The sequence below is a fragment of the Gorilla gorilla genome, chromosome 1, assembly GCF_029281585.2.
Source record: "Gorilla gorilla gorilla isolate KB3781 chromosome 1, NHGRI_mGorGor1-v2.1_pri, whole genome shotgun sequence".
NCBI classification, from domain to species: Eukaryota; Metazoa; Chordata; class Mammalia; order Primates; family Hominidae; genus Gorilla; species Gorilla gorilla.
In genome coordinates, this window is record NC_073224.2 from 29,801,167 (window position 1) to 29,823,831 (window position 22,665).

Consider the following 22,665-nt stretch of genomic DNA (forward strand, 5'->3'; position numbering starts at 1 on the left):
GTGCTCTAATAAAACTCTATTTACATAAACATGTGGCTGACCCCCAGGCTATAGATTGCTGAACTCTGGTAGAGCAGGTCATATTATGCCCATGCCAACAATATCCAAGTCCTAATCCTCCAAACTTGTGAATGTTACCTTACTTGGTAAAAGGAATTTTGCAGATGTGGTTAAGGATTTTGAGATGGGGAGATTATCCTGGATTATCCAAGAATGCCCAATGTAATCTACGGTCCTTATAAAGGAAGGCAGGAGGGTAAGAGTCAGAGAGAAAACATGTAAGGACATAAGCAGAGGTCCAAGGAAACACTGCTCTGCTGGCTTTGAAAATGAAGGAAGGAGCCATGAGCTAAAAAATGTACGATGGGTGCGGTGGCTCACGCCTGTAATCCCAGCACTTTGGGAGGCCAAGGCGGGCAGATCACCTGAGGTTGGGAGTTTGAAACCAGCCTGACCAACATGGAGAAACCCTGTCTCTATTAAAAATACAAAATTAGCTGGGGGTGGTGCTGCATGCTTGTAATCACAGCTACTCGGGAGGCTGAGGCAGGAGAATCATTTGAACCCAGGAGGTGGAGGTTGTGGTGAGCCGAGATTGCACCATTGCACTCCAGCCGGGGCAACAAGAGCAAAACTCCATCTCAGAAAAAAAAAAAAAAAAAAAAAAAAAAAAAAGATTGTAGGTTGCCTCTAAAAGCTGGGAAAATCAAGGAAATGTTTTTTTTTTCCTAGAATCTCCATAAGAAACACAGGCCTGATTTTAGCCTAGTGAAACTCATTTAGAGCCTCTGATTTCCAGAACTATAAGATAATAAAAATTCATGTTGTTTTAAGCCACTGAGTTTGAGATAATTTATTCCACCAATAATAGGAAGCTACTGTATCCGGTCTAGTGGAAAAGACAAAACTGAAACCTGGATATCCTGATGTCCAATTGCATGTTATTCCTATTACATCACATTGAATAAATGGTACTAATATATAAAAACTGATACTTCTTATCGGATCATATATCATCTATACTAAGGGAGAATATATGGTTTGGCAGCCATAGGAGATTGCAAAAATCACAACTCTTCACCTTTCCCTCTGAGCAGGTCCTTTGCAGCTAACTGTATAGTTAGTTCTACTCATCAAAAGGGGAGTCTGTTTATTCCCCACCACTTCCAAACATGGTCAAGCCTTGTGCCTTGCTTTGGCCAGTAGAATAAGGTAAAAGTAACATCCTGATGGTTCGGGCCTCAAGTGTCTTTGCATGCTTCTGCTTTCTTTCTTGGAAATCTGCCACTACCTTGTGAGAAAGCCCTGCCTTGGCTGCCAGATGATGACAGGCTTGTGGCCCATTTACCCTGTCACCCCAGATGACAGCCAGCTGTCTGACAAAGAGTCACTGAGGAGAGGGAATCTATGAGGCACACTCCCTAATTTTTCCATTATCACACCATAAAAGGAAATCAGTTGACAAGGAAGTTATCTGCTTTCATCTGAAGTCATTGACCTGGTTCTCAGAGAAAAGACCAATTGAGATCAATCGGATAAAGGCCTCTGAAAAGATTACTGGACCAAATCTATAACCTAGTGCTGAAATGTAGAACATGTGCAGTAAAACCAAAAATAATCTGGGCATAGAAGAACTTCCCTGTATTTTATGCTCCAGAAGTCTGAGTCTTTATTCTCCCTAACCAGCCTTGGTGTTCTACCCTCTATGGACAACTTCAGTGTGTGTCAGCTAGTAAATGGGACAAATAGTGATACCATTAGCTCCTTAAGGCTTAAAACAAGGTAACATAGAATATAGAGAGGGTATATCATTAGGGAAGAAACTTTTGGGGGTTGTGATGTGTGGTTGTTATGTAAGAAAACTGTGGGGTACCAGATGAACTGGAGCAGTCCTGGGGGCTATGGGGGAGAGCAGTCATAGTCACAGGTCAACTTGAGGACAGCGCCAGTAAGTGCAGGGTGTCAAATATGGGTCTCCACTACCAACTGAGATGAATTAAATATGGCCCATTTTTGTCTCATTGTTTTTGGGTTAGACAAACACTATATACTTTTTTGCATTATTGATTTTTCAGTGGGCAGATTTTTTTTGCTTCATTGTTTTCGATACTGATTAAATCATGTTTGCTTTATGTGTCAGAGGTAAATGGAGTAATGTTTGCACTACGATCAGCTTTTTAAAATACATGCCCCCTTTTTCTGGTCAGTAACTTTTGAAGAATAAACCACTTAGATGGAAACAGGCAAATGATTTTCCAGCTTGGTCACAAAAAGTTATTGTTGTGTTGCCTGGATTTTTGTTGTTGGTTGTGTAGTTTAGGGCCAAGGTCTATTTTATTTTATTTATTTTGCCCTTGGGAATACAAAAAACTGTGTAGAAAATAAACCAAGAGAAAACAATATAGCAAACCTTGTTATATCCAACAAATAGAGCATGAAGAAGGTAAGGAATATGTGAACTAGGCAGATAAGGAAGTGAGGTTATTTTCCAAGTTGATGAAGAAATAATATGATACTTGTATCTTCCCCTTTCATAATAATAAGATACTTATAATCTACTGTATATTTTGAAAATTAATGTTTTAATTTCCATGTTATAATTGGAATGTAATTTTTATAAATGTAAACATTTCTATTTGTAATAACCTATCACAGTGCCTAGATTTCAAAGTAGATTCAAATGATTTTGAATCTACTTTGTTTTCAAAAAAATTGTTTTAACATTACAGCATAGCTGCTTTCCTATACTGCATATCTGTATATATTTACACTACATGTGAATTTTTTCCTTTAAAAAACAAAAATTTCTTATACTTGATGGAATCCCATATATCTTAGTCAATTGTTACACATTTTCAATATAGCCAATGTTGGTGTATATACAATAACAACCAGAAGTCAAAAAAAGATTCAAGAACGGTATCATTCAAAAGAGGAATGGAAAAACATTAAAAAGAACCCATTTTTATCTCTTTTCAATGTTGAACAAAAGTCCAAACTCAAGCAATTCTCATTGTCACATTTTAAAATATCCTTCTCCATGCCCTTCTGTGCTACAGGATTTCCTCTGTAATGATTATCATTGTTGAAGTGAAAAGAGACAGCTGAATTCATCAGTGGGATAGGAGGGTCAAGTCAAGTTACCAGCATTCCACACGACTGATTTAGTAAGAGACAAATCCTGCTGATCTCCTTGGGTCCCATATGGCCATGGGAAGCTTTATTCTTTCTATTCTTTTTAGAGAAGCTGCATTATATACAGTAGCTCTTGCTTTCCATAGCACTTTCCAGCAGTAGCCTGTAGACTCATTCTACTCAACAACAGAGCCAATTCTGCAAAACCTGAGAAGAATCTAAGCCCCACTCAAACTTGGGAAGTTTGGACTTGAATAATTATTTGAAGCTTTACGTCTTTTTCACCAAGATGATGATAGCATGAGATGGCATGAGACTTATTTTTATTTGGGTGGAGATGAGGAAGCAATGGTTAGTTCTGTGCTGACTCTATTAAAAATGAAATGCACGAGGGACTTGCAAGCGTAAAACTCAGAGACAGCTGGCTACAGGCCTAGAGTGCGTGGCAGGCATCTGAATAGGTGATCATGTGTTTGAGAGCCATTAACATGTATGTAGTGGTTGAAATCAGTGACACAGTTGTGGAAATTGAAAGGACATATTAAAAAGGAGTAGCCAAAAAAAGAGTTAGAAAACAAAAAAGAGAAGTAGAATCTCGGAAACCAAAGGAAGAGGTAATTTTAAGAAATAAAGGGGAACAATGAAATGACCAGCACACTGAGAAACCATGAGTCATGAGAAGTAATCATAAATCAGTTTTACTTTTGTCTTTCACTGACCCTTTAAACATGTAATATGGAGCTAATTCCCCCATGTTCCATGTGGATATAAAATGAGTTAGTCACTTGGCTTTTCTGGTCTTTCTCAGGCAATAGAATGTCCTACAGTTACTTTACATTGCAAAATACAAATTCAATTCAGAAAATAGAATGTCTAATCCTGTATATTAGTCAACATTCCAATCTTTATTTAAAGAACAGACATTTTCAAGAACATACTTCTCTTCCTTTCATCTAGCTAGGACATGATAAAGGCAGCAAGTCTATAATCAGAGAAGGTAGCTTGGTTAGCCTCCCCCCTCATGTAGAGGCTGCAGGAAGGGTAGAAACTCACTTGGACTAGAACCACCCAAAGCAGTCTATTGTCTCTGGTCCTGCATATACATAAAACTGACTTATCACTGACAGTGGTACATTCCTGACTTCTTCATTGATCTTTCTCACCATTAGGTATCTCTCGCCTTTTGTTTTAGTGCAGTCAGATGCATTTTCTTTTCGACTGGTTGCTTATTAATCTGTAGTCCACAGTAATCTTGTCCTTTATTCTACACAGGCCCCTTTATCTTCTAAGTGGTACTTTGAGCACAGACTAAGACAACCTTACCCTGTCTTTCTTCCTTGTGGTCTTCATCTGGTCATGAGAAATACATAGTCTTCCTTGTCATGATGAACTCTGGGAGTCTAAGATATGCAGGGCACTGTCTTCTAGCTTACCTATCCAAACCTGGGTAGACTGTCTCTTCTCAGTTAGATTTGCCAGGTCTAAGATAGATATCAATGCACTGGTCTCTCCAACTGCAGGAGACACATGTCACCTTTCAAGGGATCAAATAAGACCTTCTCACTGGACTCAAGTGGAAAGCACCACTGACCCCTCCCTTTTTCCCACCAGTGAAACCTGTTCCCTCATTCTGTCTTTTCCTTAACCCATTTTTGTTTATTATATCTCTTTATAGACTTTCTCTTTGATTTGGATGAGAATTTAATAGTCACATAACTAGTTCTTGAACGTCTGCATGTTGCAAGTTCTGCTAACTTGTATGTTCTGCTAACATGTATGTACCACACATGGTGAATAAAGAATGAATGAGAAAGAAACAAAATGAAGAAGAAAAAAAATCTGATCTTTTATTTTTTAAATCATGTTTTCTTGAATCATAGTGCTCTTTTTAAATGTTAGTAAGTGAATGAAGAGTGAGAGATTAGACAATAACTTTCAGGGCTCATAAAGCAGGTCAGAATCAAAGGAAGGAGTTTGTAGAATGCATAGCATTTTTGTAGGCAGTTATGATATTACCTATAGAGAGATGTTTGAGTTAAAATAAAGGGAAGATTTGATGGAGCAAAGATCATGGAATGGAGGAACAAGAGTAGGAAAACAGGAAGGGATCATATCAAGGACCAGGAACAGGTTATTTTTAGGCAAAAATACACAGGATTTTCCTCTAAGACTAGATAAAAAATTAAAAATGTGTGACAATGTAGACAAGCTGGAGGTGGAGAAAAGATAATCTGGAGATACATATATCTGGCTTTATTTTGTCTGTGAGCAGAGGGCCAGATTATCTGCAAGGGCAAGAGCATGGAATTAAAACTGAGGAGACTGGTAGGAGTTTAAAGGGGGAAAGAAAGTAAATTGATAAGAAGTACATACATGGTAGTGCTTCAGATCAGCATAGGCACATGATCTTTCCCCAAGTCCTCATAGATCAGGGCAGGTGTAGGGTGATCATCTCTGGAGCTGACCCCACAGTACAGCAGAAGGGAGCCCACAATCAGGTACTCAAAAGGGTCATAATTAAAAAGGTTTTGCCTCAGGCTAGAAGTAGAAGACAGTGAAGTTAGGGATGGGGTTGATCAAAAGAGGACTAAGGAGGGATAATGGGATAAAGATTAAGAGAAGTTAAGGAGCAGGTTATGTGAGGCTTCCAGGGTGAATTGGAATTGGAAAGATGTGATATATCCATAGAATAGCATTCATGGGATTAGGAAGATTTGAGAAATAGAGAAATTATAAGTGATCACAAAATCCAGGGTGTAGCCATGGAAATGGGTTGCTGGAGTGGGAAATGAATGAAGAGGCCAAAGAACTGCATCAGTACATGTCAAAGTAGTTTAAAATAATGGCAGGAGTTAGAAAAGGGGGAAAAATAGAATCCCTCTGAAAAGGAAAACCTGGAACTGGAAAGATAAGAACAAAGGGGATTGATATGGTTTGGCTGTGTCCCCACCCAAATCTCATCTTGAATTGTAACTCCCACCATTCCCACGTGTTGTGGGAGTAACACAGTGAGAGGTGATTGAATTATGGGGCAGGGTCTTTCCCCTGCTGTTCTCATGAGAGTAAATAAGTCTCACGATATCTGATGGTTTTAAAAAGGGGAAAAAGGGGAGTTTCCCTGCACAAGCTTTCTTTTCTCTGCCACCATGTGAGACGTGTCTTTCACCTTCCACCACAATTGTGAGGTCTCCCAAGCCATGTGGAATTGTAAGTCCAGTAAACTTCTTTCTTTTGTAAATTGCCCAGTCTCAGGTATGTCTTTATCAGCAGCATGAAAACGGACTAATACAGGGATGGAAGAAAAGTGCGACCATTTCCAAGGACAATTTGTAATTTTAAAAAGGTAATCTCACCACCCCAATCAATATAACAGGAGCCAACTAATATGTAAAGATATCCAAACTCATTTATATAAAACTTGTGGATCTTTTTGTTTAAAACACACACTCGGCTCAAGCCTGCAATCCCAGCACTTTGGGAGGCCGAGGTGGGCAGATCACGAGTTCAGGAGTCTAAGACCAGCCTGACCAACATGGTGAAACCCTGTCTCCACTAAAAATACAAAAAAATTAGCCAGGCATGGTGGCATGCACCTGTAATCCCAGCTACTCAGGAGGCTGAGGCAGGAGAATCTTTTGAACCTAGGAGGCAGAGGTTGAAGTGAGCCGAGATCACGCCACTGCACTCCAGCCTAGGCGACAGAGTGTGAGACTCTGTCCAAAAAAAAAAAAAAACCCACACTTAATCTGAATCATTCATATTTTTAGAAATCTACTCAGCTTCTCATACTTTAGCTCTATTTTCTAGACTCCAACCTGCCCCTCATTCTTTTTGTGAGTCTGAAGTCTGCTTTCTCTCTCTCTCTCTTTTTTGCTTTTTTTTTTTTTCTGAGACAGGGTCTCGCTCTGTTGCCCGGGCTGGAGTGCAGTGGCACAATCTTGACTCACTGCAGCCTCGACCTTCCAGTCTCAAGCAGTCCTCCCACATCAGCCTCCCAAGTAGCTGGGACTACAGGCAAGAGCCACTACACCTGGCTAACTTTTTATTTTTTACAGAGATGGGGTTTTGCCATGTTGCCCAGGCTGGTCTTAAACTCCCGGACTCAAGGGATCTGGTCACCTTAGCCTCCCAAAGTGCTGGGATTACAGGAGTTAGCCATAGTGCCTAGACTGAATTCTTTCTTTATTGTAACTTCAGTATCTTCTAAAAATGTAGCTTATATCCACTTCTTTGGTCCTTCCTATTCCTTATCAATTTATGTAAACATTTAAATCCACCTTCTAACCCAGGGAATCTAGCTCCAGTGCTAGTCAGGCCTACTGCAGAGTGACAGGTGATGGAACAGTACTTTTTAAGCAATTCTTGTTCCTGGACTAAAGTAAGGTGGGGAGTGAGAGTGAGATGGGTAGATAATGGGAGAGGAACAGAATGGAGTAAAAGGCTCAGCCACGAATTTAAGAACATTGAAGTGTAGAGGAAGCAGTGTAATGAAGGGAATCAGATCTCACTTAAAGAAAAAAAGTTAAGTGAAAAAGCTGAGACAATCTGACATCCCTAGGTCACTGAGCAGGTGTTTTGCTGATAACCCTGGGAAGACTAACAAAGGGGATGAGTAGAACAAAAATGGGTAATTGAATGTCACAAAATGGCACTGATGGGCATGAGTGTTGCAAGGAGGACAGTGGATTGGGGAAGATATTTTTCTCCTGGTAAATGTGGTCAGAACTATGAAAAAGACAAAGGTGGCCAGGAGTGAAACAAACCAGCCCAAGAGTTCCAACTGGGGAATGTGTAGAATATTATTTCAAAAAAATTACACCTAGGAGCTAGTATATGCAGTAACTGGCTCCTATTTTACTATCAAAATCCTGAAAGTGCTTTTTATTTACTATTTACTGTACCACGTGCTTTCTATACTCATTTAGGTGATTTATAATAACATTTGTAGAAAAGAGTCACAATGATCTCAGACCATCAAGGTAACATTTCTACGGTGATGGAAGTACAGCGTCACAGATTAAAATATATGCATGTGTGTATGTCAAGAAAACAAAAATTATTTTAATAAAATTTTAAATGATTTTTGTAGTTTTTAAAAATCACATCAAATTTTAAAAGAAAGTCAAAATGAACTAGTTTAAGTTCTTTTTCAGTAATTACTCTGTCACCTGTCCACCCTCTAATGGAGGTGTTAATGAGGAGTGAACAGCCAAAAGGCAGGCAGCAGGGGGGCAATGAGTTTAAAAGAGCCCAGATAATCACAAACCCTGAAATAATTAGCAATTATATTTATAAATATACACATATTGAGAAACAGATTTGACTGGTTTTATTACATGCTTTCTGAGTTCAGCACACACTACTAGCTTCTCAGGGATAGGAGCTTCAAAGAATTCATAGATTTAGTCTGAACCTTAGACAAGCTCATAATCTCTCTCTCTCTCTCTCTCTCTCTCTCTCTCTCTCTCACACACACACACACACACACACACACACACACACAGAATTGGCATTATAGCACATCTTCAAAAATACAGCTATAAACACAAATGAGTGAAGGAAAATGGCCACAGATACCCAGAGAATAAGAAGTAGAATATTAAAGAGAGTGTAACTTTGAAAAGTGACTTACTTTCATAATATACTTTACATACTGAAAAAAATCATATCACAGAATACAAAGCTATGTTTCTCATCTGCCAGTCTTTAAGGCTAAATTAGAAAGGCAAGGAAAATATAAATAGATGCAATGAACTAATAAATATGCAATAAATTCAAAGGCAATGAAGAACAAAGCACATACATATATCCCACATACATATATATTATATATATTATATATAATATATATAATATATAATATATAACATATATATATTATATATTATATATAACATATATAATATATAATATATATCCACACAGAGAGACAGAGAGAGAGAGAGAGAGAGAAAGTAAGTGTATGTGTATTTTCCTCTTCAGATATGTCTTTTCCTGTCTTTCTCCACATCCAGTCTCTCAGCTTTTTGAGGGAAAATATATTTTATCTCATTCAACATTCCCAGATGCTAGGATGGGCCACATCTATCAATATATAGCAACCCACTCTAGGAAATATTCAAAGATTAGCATATATTAAGTAAATGCAGATGTCACGGAACAAAAAACATATCAATAACAAAAAAACACTTTTTTTTTTTTTTTTTTTGAGACAGAGTCTTGCCCTGTCTCCCAGGCTGGAGTACAGTGGCGCGATCTTGGCTCACTGCAACCTACCCCTCCCGGTTCAAGCAATTCTTCTGCCTCAGACTTCTGAGTAGTTGGAACTACAGGGGCATGCCACCTTGCCCAGCTAATTTTTGTAGTTTTAGTAAAGACGGGGTTTCACCGTGTTGGCCAGGATGATACCGACCTCTTGACCTCATGATCCGCCTGCCTTGGCCTTCCAAAGTGCTGGGATTACAGGTGTGAGCCACCAAGCCGGGCAAAAAAAAAATACTTTTTACAGAAGTTATTGCTTTGCAACTGCCAAAAAAAGTTAACTGTTGCTAAAGAAAGAGTCAAATTATTAAAGCTTATAAAGATGTACCTTCCAGTCTGCGGATTAAATCCAAAGTAATGGTCTCTGCATTGGTCACAACGTTGCCCAGCAATGGAAGCATCTTGGCAAACACACTGACCAGTCAGGCTATTACAGATGTGATTAACTGCACCAGTTGTATGGCATGAGCATGGCAGGCAGCCAGTGGCATTGCCTGGAGAAATATAAAAACCTAGAAATAAAGAAATTAAAAGTTTTATATATACTTTTTATTCACTCTTTTATTTAAAGCATAATAATTGATTACACAGAAAAACAGAATACTCTACCGAGGCACTCATTCCCAATACAAATGTGGTTATATCTGTTCTTAAGTGTGTCAATTATGACCAAAGAAAAACTGAGTAAATTATCTCCATTGGACTTGGGTGCCTCCCAGGTCCTACAATTCAATGTATTTAAAATCTACCACGCAATATTTCAATATTTCTACAAAAAACTTGACCTCCTCTAATCAGCTCCATTCCAACAGATATTACCAGTCATTCAGTTGCTTTGCCTAGAACACTGAGGTACCTTTGGTAGGGCAGACTTATAAAATATAGGAAGCCAGTTACATTTGAATTTCTAACAAATAATGAAATTTTTTAGCAAAGGTGCAGCCCATGCAGCATTTGCTCAGACTAAAAAAAGTTATCTGAAATTCAAATTAAACTAATTCTGTATTTTACTAAAACAAAAGCTTGCATCCTCCACTTCTCTGACCCCCTATATTTTGCTAATTACCAAGTCCTATGGATGTTGCCTCCTAACAATTTTAAACCTTCCGCTCTTCATCCCCGCTACGACCTCCCAGATAAAGTCACCAACCACTTTTTTTTATAACTAATACTTCAAACTAGATGCTACTGTAGAGGCTTTATCTTGAGTATCTCATTTAGTTGTCATAGAAATGCAAATAATGCATGAATTATTATTACATCTATTTTGTCAATTAGAAAACAGAAGATTGAGAAGGTTAACACACTTTCCTAAAATGGTAGAGTTAATGGATAGCAAAACCCAGGTTTACACCCAGACCACCCAGTCCCAGAGGCCATCTCTTCTAAGTGCATCCCTCTTGTCCTGTTCCAATCTATTCTTTGTAGCAGTCTTTTTCCAAAGTGCAGTCTGGACATTTCACTTCTCTATTTGAAACTACCTGATGACTTCCTATTCCCTTTAGGAAATAAATCCAAATCTCTCACCCAGCTTCCAATCCTACAGTCAGGTCCCAGCTACGTCTCTAGCTTCAGCTCATGGCTCATCCCCCCGCTCAGTCCATTGCAGTCATATTTGTTCCTCTTCTTGAGACCTAAAGGCCTTTTCATGGGCCGTTCTGTCTGCTGGGATGATTTTGACCTATCTCTGTTGCTCAGTTCACTCATGTAAGTCAGGTCTCGTGACTTCCTCAGGCAACTTTCCCTAGGCCAGGCTAGGTATATCTGTTACAAATGCATAGCATCCTGTTTGTTTCCTAAGTGTTCATGAAAATTATAATCAATCTCATTTCCACCAAAATCTAACTTCCATAAGGGCAGAAAACCCATGTGCTTCATTCATCATTGTCTCCCTAGCAGCCAGTAACCTGCTTGGCACATAGTAGGCATTCCAAACACATCTGATGAACAAATAAAAATGAGTTCAATTATTAAACAGGCTGTGAGCCCTGCAAGTAGTACACACACACAAAAAGCCTGCAGAATTTAGAGATTTTAGCTTACCTCTAAAACTCATATTTTTTTTTCTTATGGAAAAAGGAAAGAAATACAAATATGATTCAAAAGTTTATTCAAATTACTTAAAATCTCTTCAGACCCAGGAGATGGAAGTTAACTGTTATAGAATTAGAAAGTTATCAGGCAGTTGAATGTGGAGCAGGCATATGAGGGAGAAATGGTTCTTAGTGTTGTGTGATGTGTGTGTTCATCTATGTGTACATATACATATACACACATGCACGGACCCATGGGTACACACACAAGCACGTGCAAAATGCTGCAAAGAATTTTACTGAAACAATGGGGTAGAGGGATCACAGAAGGATTCTAATGAATACAGTTACAGCAAATAAAAATGAATTGTACAATTGTCATGACACCAATTTAAAGTTCATAAAATAGCAATGATATTGAAAGAAGGAGAGCATGAGCACAAAGTGAATCTATTCTCTTATCTATTATATAGGGAACAGCAAAAAGTAATTAGGATACTCTAAAACTCATTCCAGGCTCTTGTTGAAAACAAGCCATTTTCTTATAGTTACCAACAATTGGGTTTTTTTCCTTCCCCTAGATCCTATACATTCTGTCTTACAAAGTTTCAAGGGCAGCAAAATAGAAAACATTGTGCTCAATGAGAGGAAAAGAAAGAGCTCAAAATATGTGCCATTCAGTTGGAGGAAATCAACTAATACTATCATTTTTATCATAATTTACAGCCAGGTTACGCTATTTGTTTATTTGTATCACCTGACAGCAATTTCCCTTATATATACATTTCCAGAAATAGAGCATGGCCACGACAATTAGTATATATTCTTGTACCTGATTCATCACATGATCAAAGTCAAATTCAGAAGGCTTCCATTTAAATTCAAGGCCACTGTGGTTGTGATTCTTTGTATTTTTCTTCCTGTGAAGGTATCTAGGCCCTTAAATCCATGATGATGGCATCATGAATGTGCTAACAGCTCTCCAATTTGGATAAATTACCCATTAGCACAGATACTTACAAGTAGAATTAATTTAGACTTACTGCAATAGCTCCAAGCCACAGAGAATTTGGAAAAATCAAGGGCGATTTTTAGAAGAAATGATGTATTAGATAAACCTGTAAGTACAAGTAGGGGATAGCATTTTGGTGCAGAAGTTGGGTAGTCCAAGTTTTGGGGAATAAAGAATGTCACAGAAAAATCAGAAGTATAAGCAGAGAAGAACTAAAAAGATGCTAAAGCACCTAGGGAGACTGAAAGTGAAGGTAGGGCTTCCAGGAAAATACTGCATGGGAATTTGCCTTGGGGTTAATTCCCCTCCTCCTCTCAGGAGCCTGATTATAAAGGTTAATCCCACCAGTATTTTAGCTGTCCTATTTTTAAGCAGTTCTAATTAGGATGACTCAGGTAACTTCCTGCTTAAAGATTACCTCTTGCCTTACCTGAATGTGCCTAATTCTAGACCATTACCTCCTTTTATGACTTCCAACTATGGAAAACAATCTTTTCCCTTCCCTTCCACTTAAACATCAACTCCTGAATGTGGCTTAATTATAACTGACCTCAATTTACTTTAATGTAATGCATTTCTGATACCCCTTTGTTAGCTCTTCTTCATGTTCCAAATCTTTATATCTGTAGCATTGTAACTAATCGTATTGAGATTTCATTCCATGAATGATTCTGTACCACATTCTTAAGCATGGTCATTAGGACAACATCATTACCTTGCATTACGTAGTGCTGAGAGTTCACACATACATGGTCCAAATCAGCTCGCTAGTTTATTATTTTCCCATATTATTTAGCTGACCCTTGGTTTTAGACATGACAAATCTCAAGTGGAAAAAAATGTATCATCCAGCTAAAGCAAAGAGTCACCCATATCATAAAATAGTGTGGCTTTGCCTAGGAGAAGAATCTACAGAGTTCAAAGTTATTAGCAAGGCAGCTGGTATTATCTCCTGCAGTGGCTATTTGCATAGCACAGTACTTGTCCTGGGCATAAAAGAAGAGCCCATTTCCCAGCAATGTCCCTCCTGAGGACCATGAACAACTAGGCTTTGCCAAGGTCTTGAGAGGGAGAAAGAAAAGAAGTGTAACCTCTAGGCTTTATTCAAGAAAGGAGGGCAATGCTGGGGCTAAGCACTAATTGTAAGACATTTAGAAGAAACTACTCTCACCTTAAGGCAGAAAATGGACATAATAGTTAACACAAGAGCCTGGGGAGGGATGGGTGGCTCACCTATATCCACGCAACAAAAGACTATCTTGGTAATGGCTTTACGAATCAATATTTTCAATATTGTTGTATTGTTTGTAAACTATACTTCAGTATAGTTGATGATGGTAGTTTTCAAATTAAAACAATAATAATTTTCCTCCATTTGGTAGTTTTATATAAAATCATGCTAAAATTACTTCTAGACTTGATCAAGTGAATACATAAATATTAATATTATTCATCCCAAGGTATAATTTCTCTTTTTAAAACAATTTTTAAGTGTTTTTCAATTAAATTAGATATGCTTTAAATGTTCTGCTGTTATTTTTTTTTTTCTGGGCTGCTACTCCCTTCTTGAGCAGCTTGCTGATTCCTATTTCCTTTTAAAAGTCAGTTCAGAAATCATTTTCTCTAAGTTCCTAAGACCCCTCATCCTTTAAGAATTAATCATTTCCTTCACTTTACTACTTCTTTATATTGTATATTTCTAATATGGCTCTTATCACATTGTGATACATTTACATGTGAGTCAGTTTCCCCTACTAAATCACAATGTCTTAGTATATTTGTGATTGTATACCTTAACACCAACATAGTCTGGTAATTTACTCAATAGATGTTTATTGAAAAACAGATATATGAATGAAATGGATAGGTAGCTGAATGGATGAATGGGTGGATAGATGGATAAATATCTGCTACCCTCTAAAATATGAGATGATCCCTTTAACACTGAAAAGGAAAATGGTAAACATAAATCTGTGAGTCATGAGAGTGGTTGGTCAGAGTGGCCTGTCCGGTCAGGGAGTCTAGAGAGGAGTGTATATGAATCAGACACAATAAATTTAAAATATAGTGCTCGTCACAGCAACAGATGGAACAGAGCTGCAGAAAGAAAATGTCACCCTAAAACTATATCTTAGCTCTTAAACAAAGGACATAATAATATGCTCATGTAAGGGAAAAGATTTTTGGAATTTTCTGTTTCATAAATAATCCAATTTTTCTACTTATGTGAATACCCACGAAAGGCCCTCATTAACATATTCTCTAAGAATCAAATCCAATAACAACAAATAACCCAAATAATGACAACTCTGATTACATCTTGGAGATTATAATTAATATATGTATGTGTATGCATATTCAAAATCCACAGCAAAACTTATATTCTCTGTTTCCATTCAGTGTTTATCAAATGTATGCTCTAAAGCCTGTCTCCTGTGCCATTCCAACCATCTCCAGAATTTCTCCAACTAAGTTCTCGGAGATAATTCCATTTCTAGACCCCTTCAATTTACCTCATCATTATTTGAACTCTGTGGTTTCCCAGGACTCTGTTAATTTTCATTTTATGCCTACTACTTGGGTTTTGAACAACATATGAGGTATCCCAGAATGTGAAGCAGTAAGCCAGAATCATGAGTTGAGGTATGCTTGAAGGTGGGTGAAAGAAACAGTATTTATCTAACTCACCCTCAAATATTTGTTGTGTGAATGTGTAAGATAAATATTGAGTTAGTTATTTAGAAAAAGTTCCACTCTTAGCTTGCAGTGAGCCGAGATCGTGCCACTGCACTCCAGCCTGGGCGACAGAGCAAGACTCCATCTTAAAAAAAAAAAAAAAGAAAGAAAAAGAAAAAGTTCCACTCTTTCAGAGTATACATTCTGGAGTCAGATGGACCTGGACTTATAAATGGCTCTTCTACTTAATTAGATTTCATTCCCCCAATTAGATTAAAATGAGAATAATCCCAGCACCTCCATCATAGAAATATTGTGCATATTAAACGGAAGTTTGCAGGCAAAACCTTATCACAGAGCCTGGCACACAGCGGACTCTCAGTAAATATTATCTATTATCATCTTTGTAATTGTCAATTAGCAAGTTTTCTGTGGCAGAGAAATTTTTCTTATCAGTGTCTTTTACTTTTTTTTGTTTTCCAGATGTACCTAAGATTGTGGTCTGTATTTCCTGTGACAAGATTCCTTCCTGATGATTTATCAAGGAAGAGGTTCTTACTTTTCGATTCAGGTCTCTCTGTGAAAAACATGTTAACCTAGAAAGTTGTCTCACCAAACACTAGGAAATGTGGCATAATTGGATATCAACTTTGATGCATTGATTTTTAGTGGAACATCAGCATCTGATTCCAATTCCATTGGCAGGGTCTTGTACACAATTCTAGTTTATGAGCTCATTACTTAATAAATATGATGTGCTACTTAATGAAACAAGATACTTTGTTTTATGAATTGTAAAAGAAAACCAAAAGTAAATACTAGGGGGAAGCAGGAGGCATTGCCCTATTAGTACAAAACATGTCATAGGAAGCTGTTTTCGTTATAAATTAGCCTTTGTTTTATTCCAAAGCTACAGAGTCTTCAATATGCACTCTCTGCCTCTAGTTCTCAAGGACAAGGGTGGGTCACTGGCTCGGGATGCGTTGACATCCTTCCCTGCCTTCCTCGGCCTGGCCTCTGATTAAGTGTCTACTGCTGAACATTATAAGGTCATCCAGCACCGAAAAAGGGAACTGGGAAAACATATTTAGTGTTATATTTATTAGTGTGGATATGTGTACATTCATATATGTACACACACTCCAAATAATTTTAAATTAAAGCATTTTTAAAATACTTAATGGAGGTTAAGCAGCATTTTTAACCTCTGTTCAAGTTATTGAATGGCATATTAAAACCAATGTGGCTCTAATGTACCTTCTAATGTGCACTGCTGCTTTAACAAATTGCCTATAAATTTTACTTGAATTAAACCTATTCCTTGTACATTCGTAGTAAGGTTAGGTTAATAATACATGAGGTTTCATTACATGCACCTTCCTTAATAATGTTTTTTAAGAAAGTGGGACAAGAATCTATGTGCAGTCATCTACTATGGGTCAGCAGTATTTGCAATCACAGATGAAAGGGAGGCAGAAGTCCTTAAGCTTGCTACTCATCCCTTCCTACCCCATCCTTCTCCCTCCATGCCCCACTGCTCACACACCAGCGTGCTGTCTGCCCCTGTGGTATATGATCTAGGTCTCTCAGACATGTTTAAATAAGTAAATGAAAGCTTCAGATTGTAGCAGCACATTTTACTGTGCACATTGCAGGGCTGGCTACTGCAAAACATCTGTTTATGATAAAGATACTTCAGGATAAGGGTTTCTCTTTTCAATGCAAGTTTTACTGTAAGAGACCATAAAACCAGGAAAAAAAAACATTAAAGTGGAATTTCTGAAGCAAAACAAAAAAAAAAATAAATAAAAAATAAAAAATAAAAAAATGTCCACCCCAAAGCACACATTGCTCTTTTCACGGGCTATGAATATGTGCAGACTATATCTTGTTTTGTTAAAAAATGTATTAGATACTTAACTCACTGTTATGTTTCCTCCTTTGCAAGGTTGAACACAACACTTTTCGTAAGTGTTGTGAAAAAAACACCACAGACCTTTGCTAGGCTCACACCTAAAAACAGGAGAATGCCACTGAGGTATTTTTGAAATATAATTATCCATTAATTCAGAAAATATATAGGGAGCACTGCTATGGAGGTACTCTTATACCTGCCTGAGATAGAGCATTGAACAGTTGTGAAGGACAGCAATGAGGCTTGTTGGCTGGAGAGGAAGAAATGATCTGAAGACTTGTGGAAATGAGGTCAGAGAGTTCATGGACATTATAGACCACGGGGATTATTAAAGAATATCAACTTTGTTTCTTATTAGCTATAGTGAAAAGCAAATGGAAGGTGGAGTGATGGGATGTTACTCAAGTTTGAACAGCATCACTTTGGCTGTCTGTTGAGAAGTGATGGAAGAAAGATAAAGGGGAGTAGGAGGCTACTTGAATAGTCCAGGAACAGAGGAAGGTGGCTTGGACCTGGCTGGTGTAAGTAAGGTTGGCAAGAAGTGGTCAAATTCTGGATATACTTGAAGGTAAAATCAGCAGAATTGGTTTTATTAGATGAGACAAAGGTTGTGGGGAAAAGAGAGGGCTCAAGGATGTCTGCAAAGATTTGGTCTGAAAAGATTACAACCCCAAAAACACTAGGGGAACATTGTCAGTAAAACATGGTAGATTGAATAATGTTTCCCTCCTGAAATCCCCAGAGATGAAATAAACAAAAAAAAAAAAAAAAAAAGAGGAGAAAAATGACAATCAATTATAGATACCTATAAGAAAAAGCTAAGCTCTTGCAGTGGAGAGCCCGACAATAAGCTAATTTATTCAGGTTGTGTAACTCTAGAAAGAAAGGTTTGGAATTGAAAGCTCCAGAGATTTCTGAAGTCAGATATAAGGTGTGCTAAATACCTTCCCCAACCAGGAAGCTGTCCCTCTTACACTTCGGGAAGATGCAGTAAGCTTTTCCTTACTGTGTCAGCAGGGGAAGACAGGGGAAGGAAATCCCTAGTATAGTAGCAAATGTTAGCCCTTGGATATAGCTGTGCAACAGAACTAAAGATCAACCAGCCTGAACTTCCTACTCATATATCTAGTGGGAAAAAACAAAACCTGATAGATTTCTTGGAGAGTTTCATTTCCTAGAAATGCCAAAGAGAGTCCTGAAAAACTAAGGAAGACAAATTTTTTGAGCAAAGAAAATATAGTCAAATCATATTATATGGCATAGCTGTACAGTAAATTTATATAGTCATAATAAAGAAATCTCTGAATACTGATTTAACCAAATAAAGGGATTGCTAAGCAGGAGGTGAAAGGAGCTAAACATTCATATTCTATAGGAGGAAGACAATAGATAATATCTACATTTTAAAAATCAAGGTGAAATATATATAAAACCCAGAATTACAGACATGAAAGCCCAGAAGAAACATCTAAAGGAGTTGAAGGTGTTTTCTCTAAGCACGGAAATTCCCAGGAAAATGATAAGGCAGGGCTCTTTACATTTTATTTGGTTTTTTAAATTATGCAAATGTAAATTTCGATTAAAACTCAAATTATGTTAAACAATGGCAATACTGGATAATAATACTAAATTTTCTTCATGCAACCCCCTCCTGGTCTCCTTTCTCTTTTCCTGGCTCTTTTTTTGGAGGACTTTATCTGGTATACATTTGTCTTTTTTTTTTTTTTTTTTTCTTTTTGAGACGGAGTTTGGCTCTTGTTGCCCAGGCAGGAGTGCAATGGCGCCATCTCTGCTCACTGCAATCTCTGTCTCCCAGGTTCAAGCGATTCTCCTGCCTCAGTCTCCCAAGTAGCTGGGATTACAGGTATGTGCCACCATGCCCAGCTAATTTTGTATTTTTAGTAGAGACGGAGTTTCACCATGTTGCTCAGGCTGGTCTCAAACTCTTGACCTCAGGTGATCCATCCACCTCAGCCTCTCAGTGCTGGGGTTACAGGCATGAGCCACCATGTGCGGCCATTAGGAGAATAACTTCTTAGTCACGATTTGCCTAAGTACAGACGTAACAAAACTCCTTTCCCAAGGTTTATTGCAAATTGTCTTCTTTTCTTTAGAGGAAGATATAGAATGGGCATCAACCCTAATACTGAAAAACAATGATCACATTTAAAGTATTATCGTATTTTATTTACTTGTGCAAATGTCTTATTTCCCTTGTTAAAGTTTCAATATCTTGAGGGCAAGGATTACCTTATTCAACTTGCATAACTACAATAATAATATAATTCCTCACTTTGGGAGGCCTAGGCAGGTGGATCACGAGGTCAGGAGATCGAGACCATCCTGGCTAACACGGTGAAACCCCGTCTCTGCTTTAAAAAAAAAAAAAAAATACAAAAAATTAGCCAGGCCTGTAGTCCCAGCTGCTCAGGAAGCTGAGGCAGGAGAATGACATGAACCTGGGAGGCAGAGCTGGCAGTGAGCCGAGACTGCGCCACTGCATTCTAGCCCTCCAGCCTGGGTGACAGAGCGAGACTCCATCTCAAAAGAAAAAATAAAATAAAATTAAAAAAAATATATATATATATGTATATATATAATTCCTTGTACATTGTGGGCACACAATAAGGGGTTTATTTATTTGACGATACTGAGAAATAATCAGGAGTTTTAACAAGGTCATCTCATTGGGCTGCTTTTTAAAACAGGCACTTATGATCTTAAATGAGAAAAAATGCAAAAGGGAAAAACAGAAAAATGACTAATTTTAGATAATAATATAAAAAGAAACAGGTTGATAATTTCTTTCATTTCACCATTCCTCCTTTTAAACCACTTACTGTTTCCATTGCAATAAAATATCAATGTGACTTCACTTGTACAGTATAAACATGCCTACCCAGTTCACCTTTTTGGAAACTAAACACTGATATAAAAGTGCTAAATAAATAGTCTATTTGGTAACCTCGATAATATCTTAAACTCTTAGCAAGAAAGAAACATAATTGAGTAGAGCCACAGATCCAAAAATCATCACTATTTAAATTTATATCATATATTTATTTGTAAATTATTCTGTCAGTTTCCCCATCAAAATTTAAGCTCACCGAAAGTACCATTTGCTACTACACATAAAATGTTCTCTGATTAAATTAAGAACTCAACAGTACCCAGAAGAAAATGATTTCTCAGTAAGAGAAATGTTTATCTATATGAAAATAACTGCACTGTTCAACAAAATATAATAATCCAAATCTGTAGCTTGATCATTCTAGCTTTTCATAACCAGGTTAATATCCTGGGTCAATAACTCAGCAGGGCCACTGTAAACTGTAGCATATCCTTGGAAGGAAGAGTGACTAGAATAGCAGTGAGTCTATAAGGCAAAGCATGTAAGAAACAGTCGAAGATCCCAAGAAGGGATTTTGTGCATATATTTCCTCAGGACTCAAGAGGCCTTCATTAACTTTGGCTGATTTTTTTAAAAAATGATAATAATGGGATCTATCAAAAAAAGTACAAAACTCATGGTCATTAAAAGCATCTATTTGGAAGTTGACTAATGTTCTGCCAGCCAATTTTTTAGGTGTAGGACATTCCTAGTATAGCCAAAGCTGTCTTCAAGGATCAATTTCTTTCTTACTCCTTATAATAACAGAGGGCCCAAGTTTTAAATAGATACCTTGATATTCAGATAGAGCATCTATTTGCCAGCCTCTTTTGCAGTGAGGTATGGATATACAAAGCAGCTCTGATCAATAGGATATGAGTAGAACTGATACAGGCTCCACTCAGGTAACAGCTTAAAGATAAATCTGCTTACCCCTGGCTAGAAATGGACAGTTGGAAGAAAATATGGAAGTTCCCTGTTGAGAAGGACAGGGGAATGCCTTTAGAGAGTCAGTAAGCTGAAAAAATGGAGCTCCAAATATGTTTTCTCAGTCTGGAGCATTTTCTACTAAATATTTTACAATACGCTGTTGAATTTTTTCAGTAAATAAAAATATTTTCACCATGTTTAATGCTCCCTACTCTTAACTCATTGACTTCATTTATAGGTCCATATGGTCTTCAGAAAAAAGAAGCATAATTATGGGGTAATTACAATGAGATCTGTATTATTATTTCTTGAACATATACCTCTCTTCAAGGTCATATAATAAATTGAACATGAAGACAATAGAAGCTTGAGCACATTTTCAAAAACACATTATTTTCAAGTTTTCTATAGGTTTGAGTTAAAACACCTCTTAAAACACTGATGCTTCATGTCAACTTTGTTGTTCACTGAGTGATGGAGAATTTTAGGCAGTATGTTGAGTAGTAAAACTAGTCAGAGGATGCCAACTAACATTGAAAAGGAGGATTATACTGCATTCCATGTCGGGAAAGCAGAATGCACCAAAGCATCAGGTAGATTGAAATCGGCTCTGCATGTGACATGTGTAGCTCCAGTGAAGTGGCTGCAGTGACTGAAGAAGATGGGAGAAAGGGAATATCAGGAAGCAAAGCTAGGTGTCTAGACTGCGACCGGAAGATAAAAACTCATAAAGGTTTGCCCAGATTGGACTCAAATGATAAGCAAAATAAAACCCATTTTTGGTAACCCTACAGGGGAATGACATAACTAATTAAGTGCTTTAGGGGAATTATTCTCTCAATACTATATAGGGTAGACAGGAAAGAGCCATAGATTTGGGTGGGAGAAAAGGGCTTAGAGTTGGGAACAAAGAGATCACCACAATGAGAGCCACAAAGATAAAGGAAAGAGCAATGAAGTCAGTATTTCTTCATCCTAGGAAGGGCACAAATGAGACAGTCTTATGCATGGTGTAGATTAAATTATCCATGGCTATTTCTGCAATGATATACAAAACAACCAGAAAAACATAGGTTTTCTAACAATTTTAGTTCATCATTTGGATATCTGGTAGGTGTACAAAGTATTGAGATGATGGATTGGGTCTTTCATTGGAAGGACCAAAGGGAACAAATGTTTGTAACTATGATTTCAGAGTTTTTCCAAAATCAGAAAAATTGTTTAAAACGTGTGACTTGTATTATACATACAATTAAAGTTAGACTAGAACAGTAAATTTTAACAATTGATAATTACTCAAAAGGATATAACATTTGATCTATTAGCTTGTTTTGGTTTACTTAGAAAGAAGGATGTATAAATCATGATTATTTGACTGTGTAGGAGACAGAGGACTTTGTTGCCAAAATTAGAGATATTGATAAACACTAAAAGAGAAAAAAACATCATCTTAGGATATCAAAAAGTTAATTGATTGCAAATTTGGAAGGATTAACCTGAAGGTAAAAAGAGTGAATGTGCTGTATCTGTCATTTAGGCTGTCTGCCCAGGTCTCCATAATCTTCCTGTCTTCTGGGATACTTACCACCTTGCTCCTACCTGATGAAATGGTCCCTGAAAGCTATACTCATTTTATAAGTACGTGACACCCCTGGCCACAGTGAATTGGCTCAGAGGTAACCAACCAAACAAAACTGAGTCAATTCAAATTTTCCTCTAGAAATTATAACTAAGAGGTAGCTAATAAATCTCTCTGTTGTGGCTGATGGTAGAATTATAAACAATTTCAGGGGACATAGGGTGGCCATATACC

At 37.5% G+C, this 22,665-nt stretch overlaps 1 protein-coding gene across 1 annotated transcript in view; it reads right to left on the reverse strand.

Annotated features, from left to right (window-relative positions):
* The window catches only part of USH2A (usherin), an 843,890-nt gene that overhangs the window by 607,017 nt on the left and 214,208 nt on the right, over positions 1 to 22,665 (reverse strand). Inside the window, exon 15 of the mRNA XM_031015607.3 lies at positions 9,725 to 9,908. Coding sequence (XP_030871467.3) covers positions 9,725 to 9,908 — 184 coding nt within the window. The remainder of the gene's footprint in view (positions 1 to 9,724; positions 9,909 to 22,665) is intronic.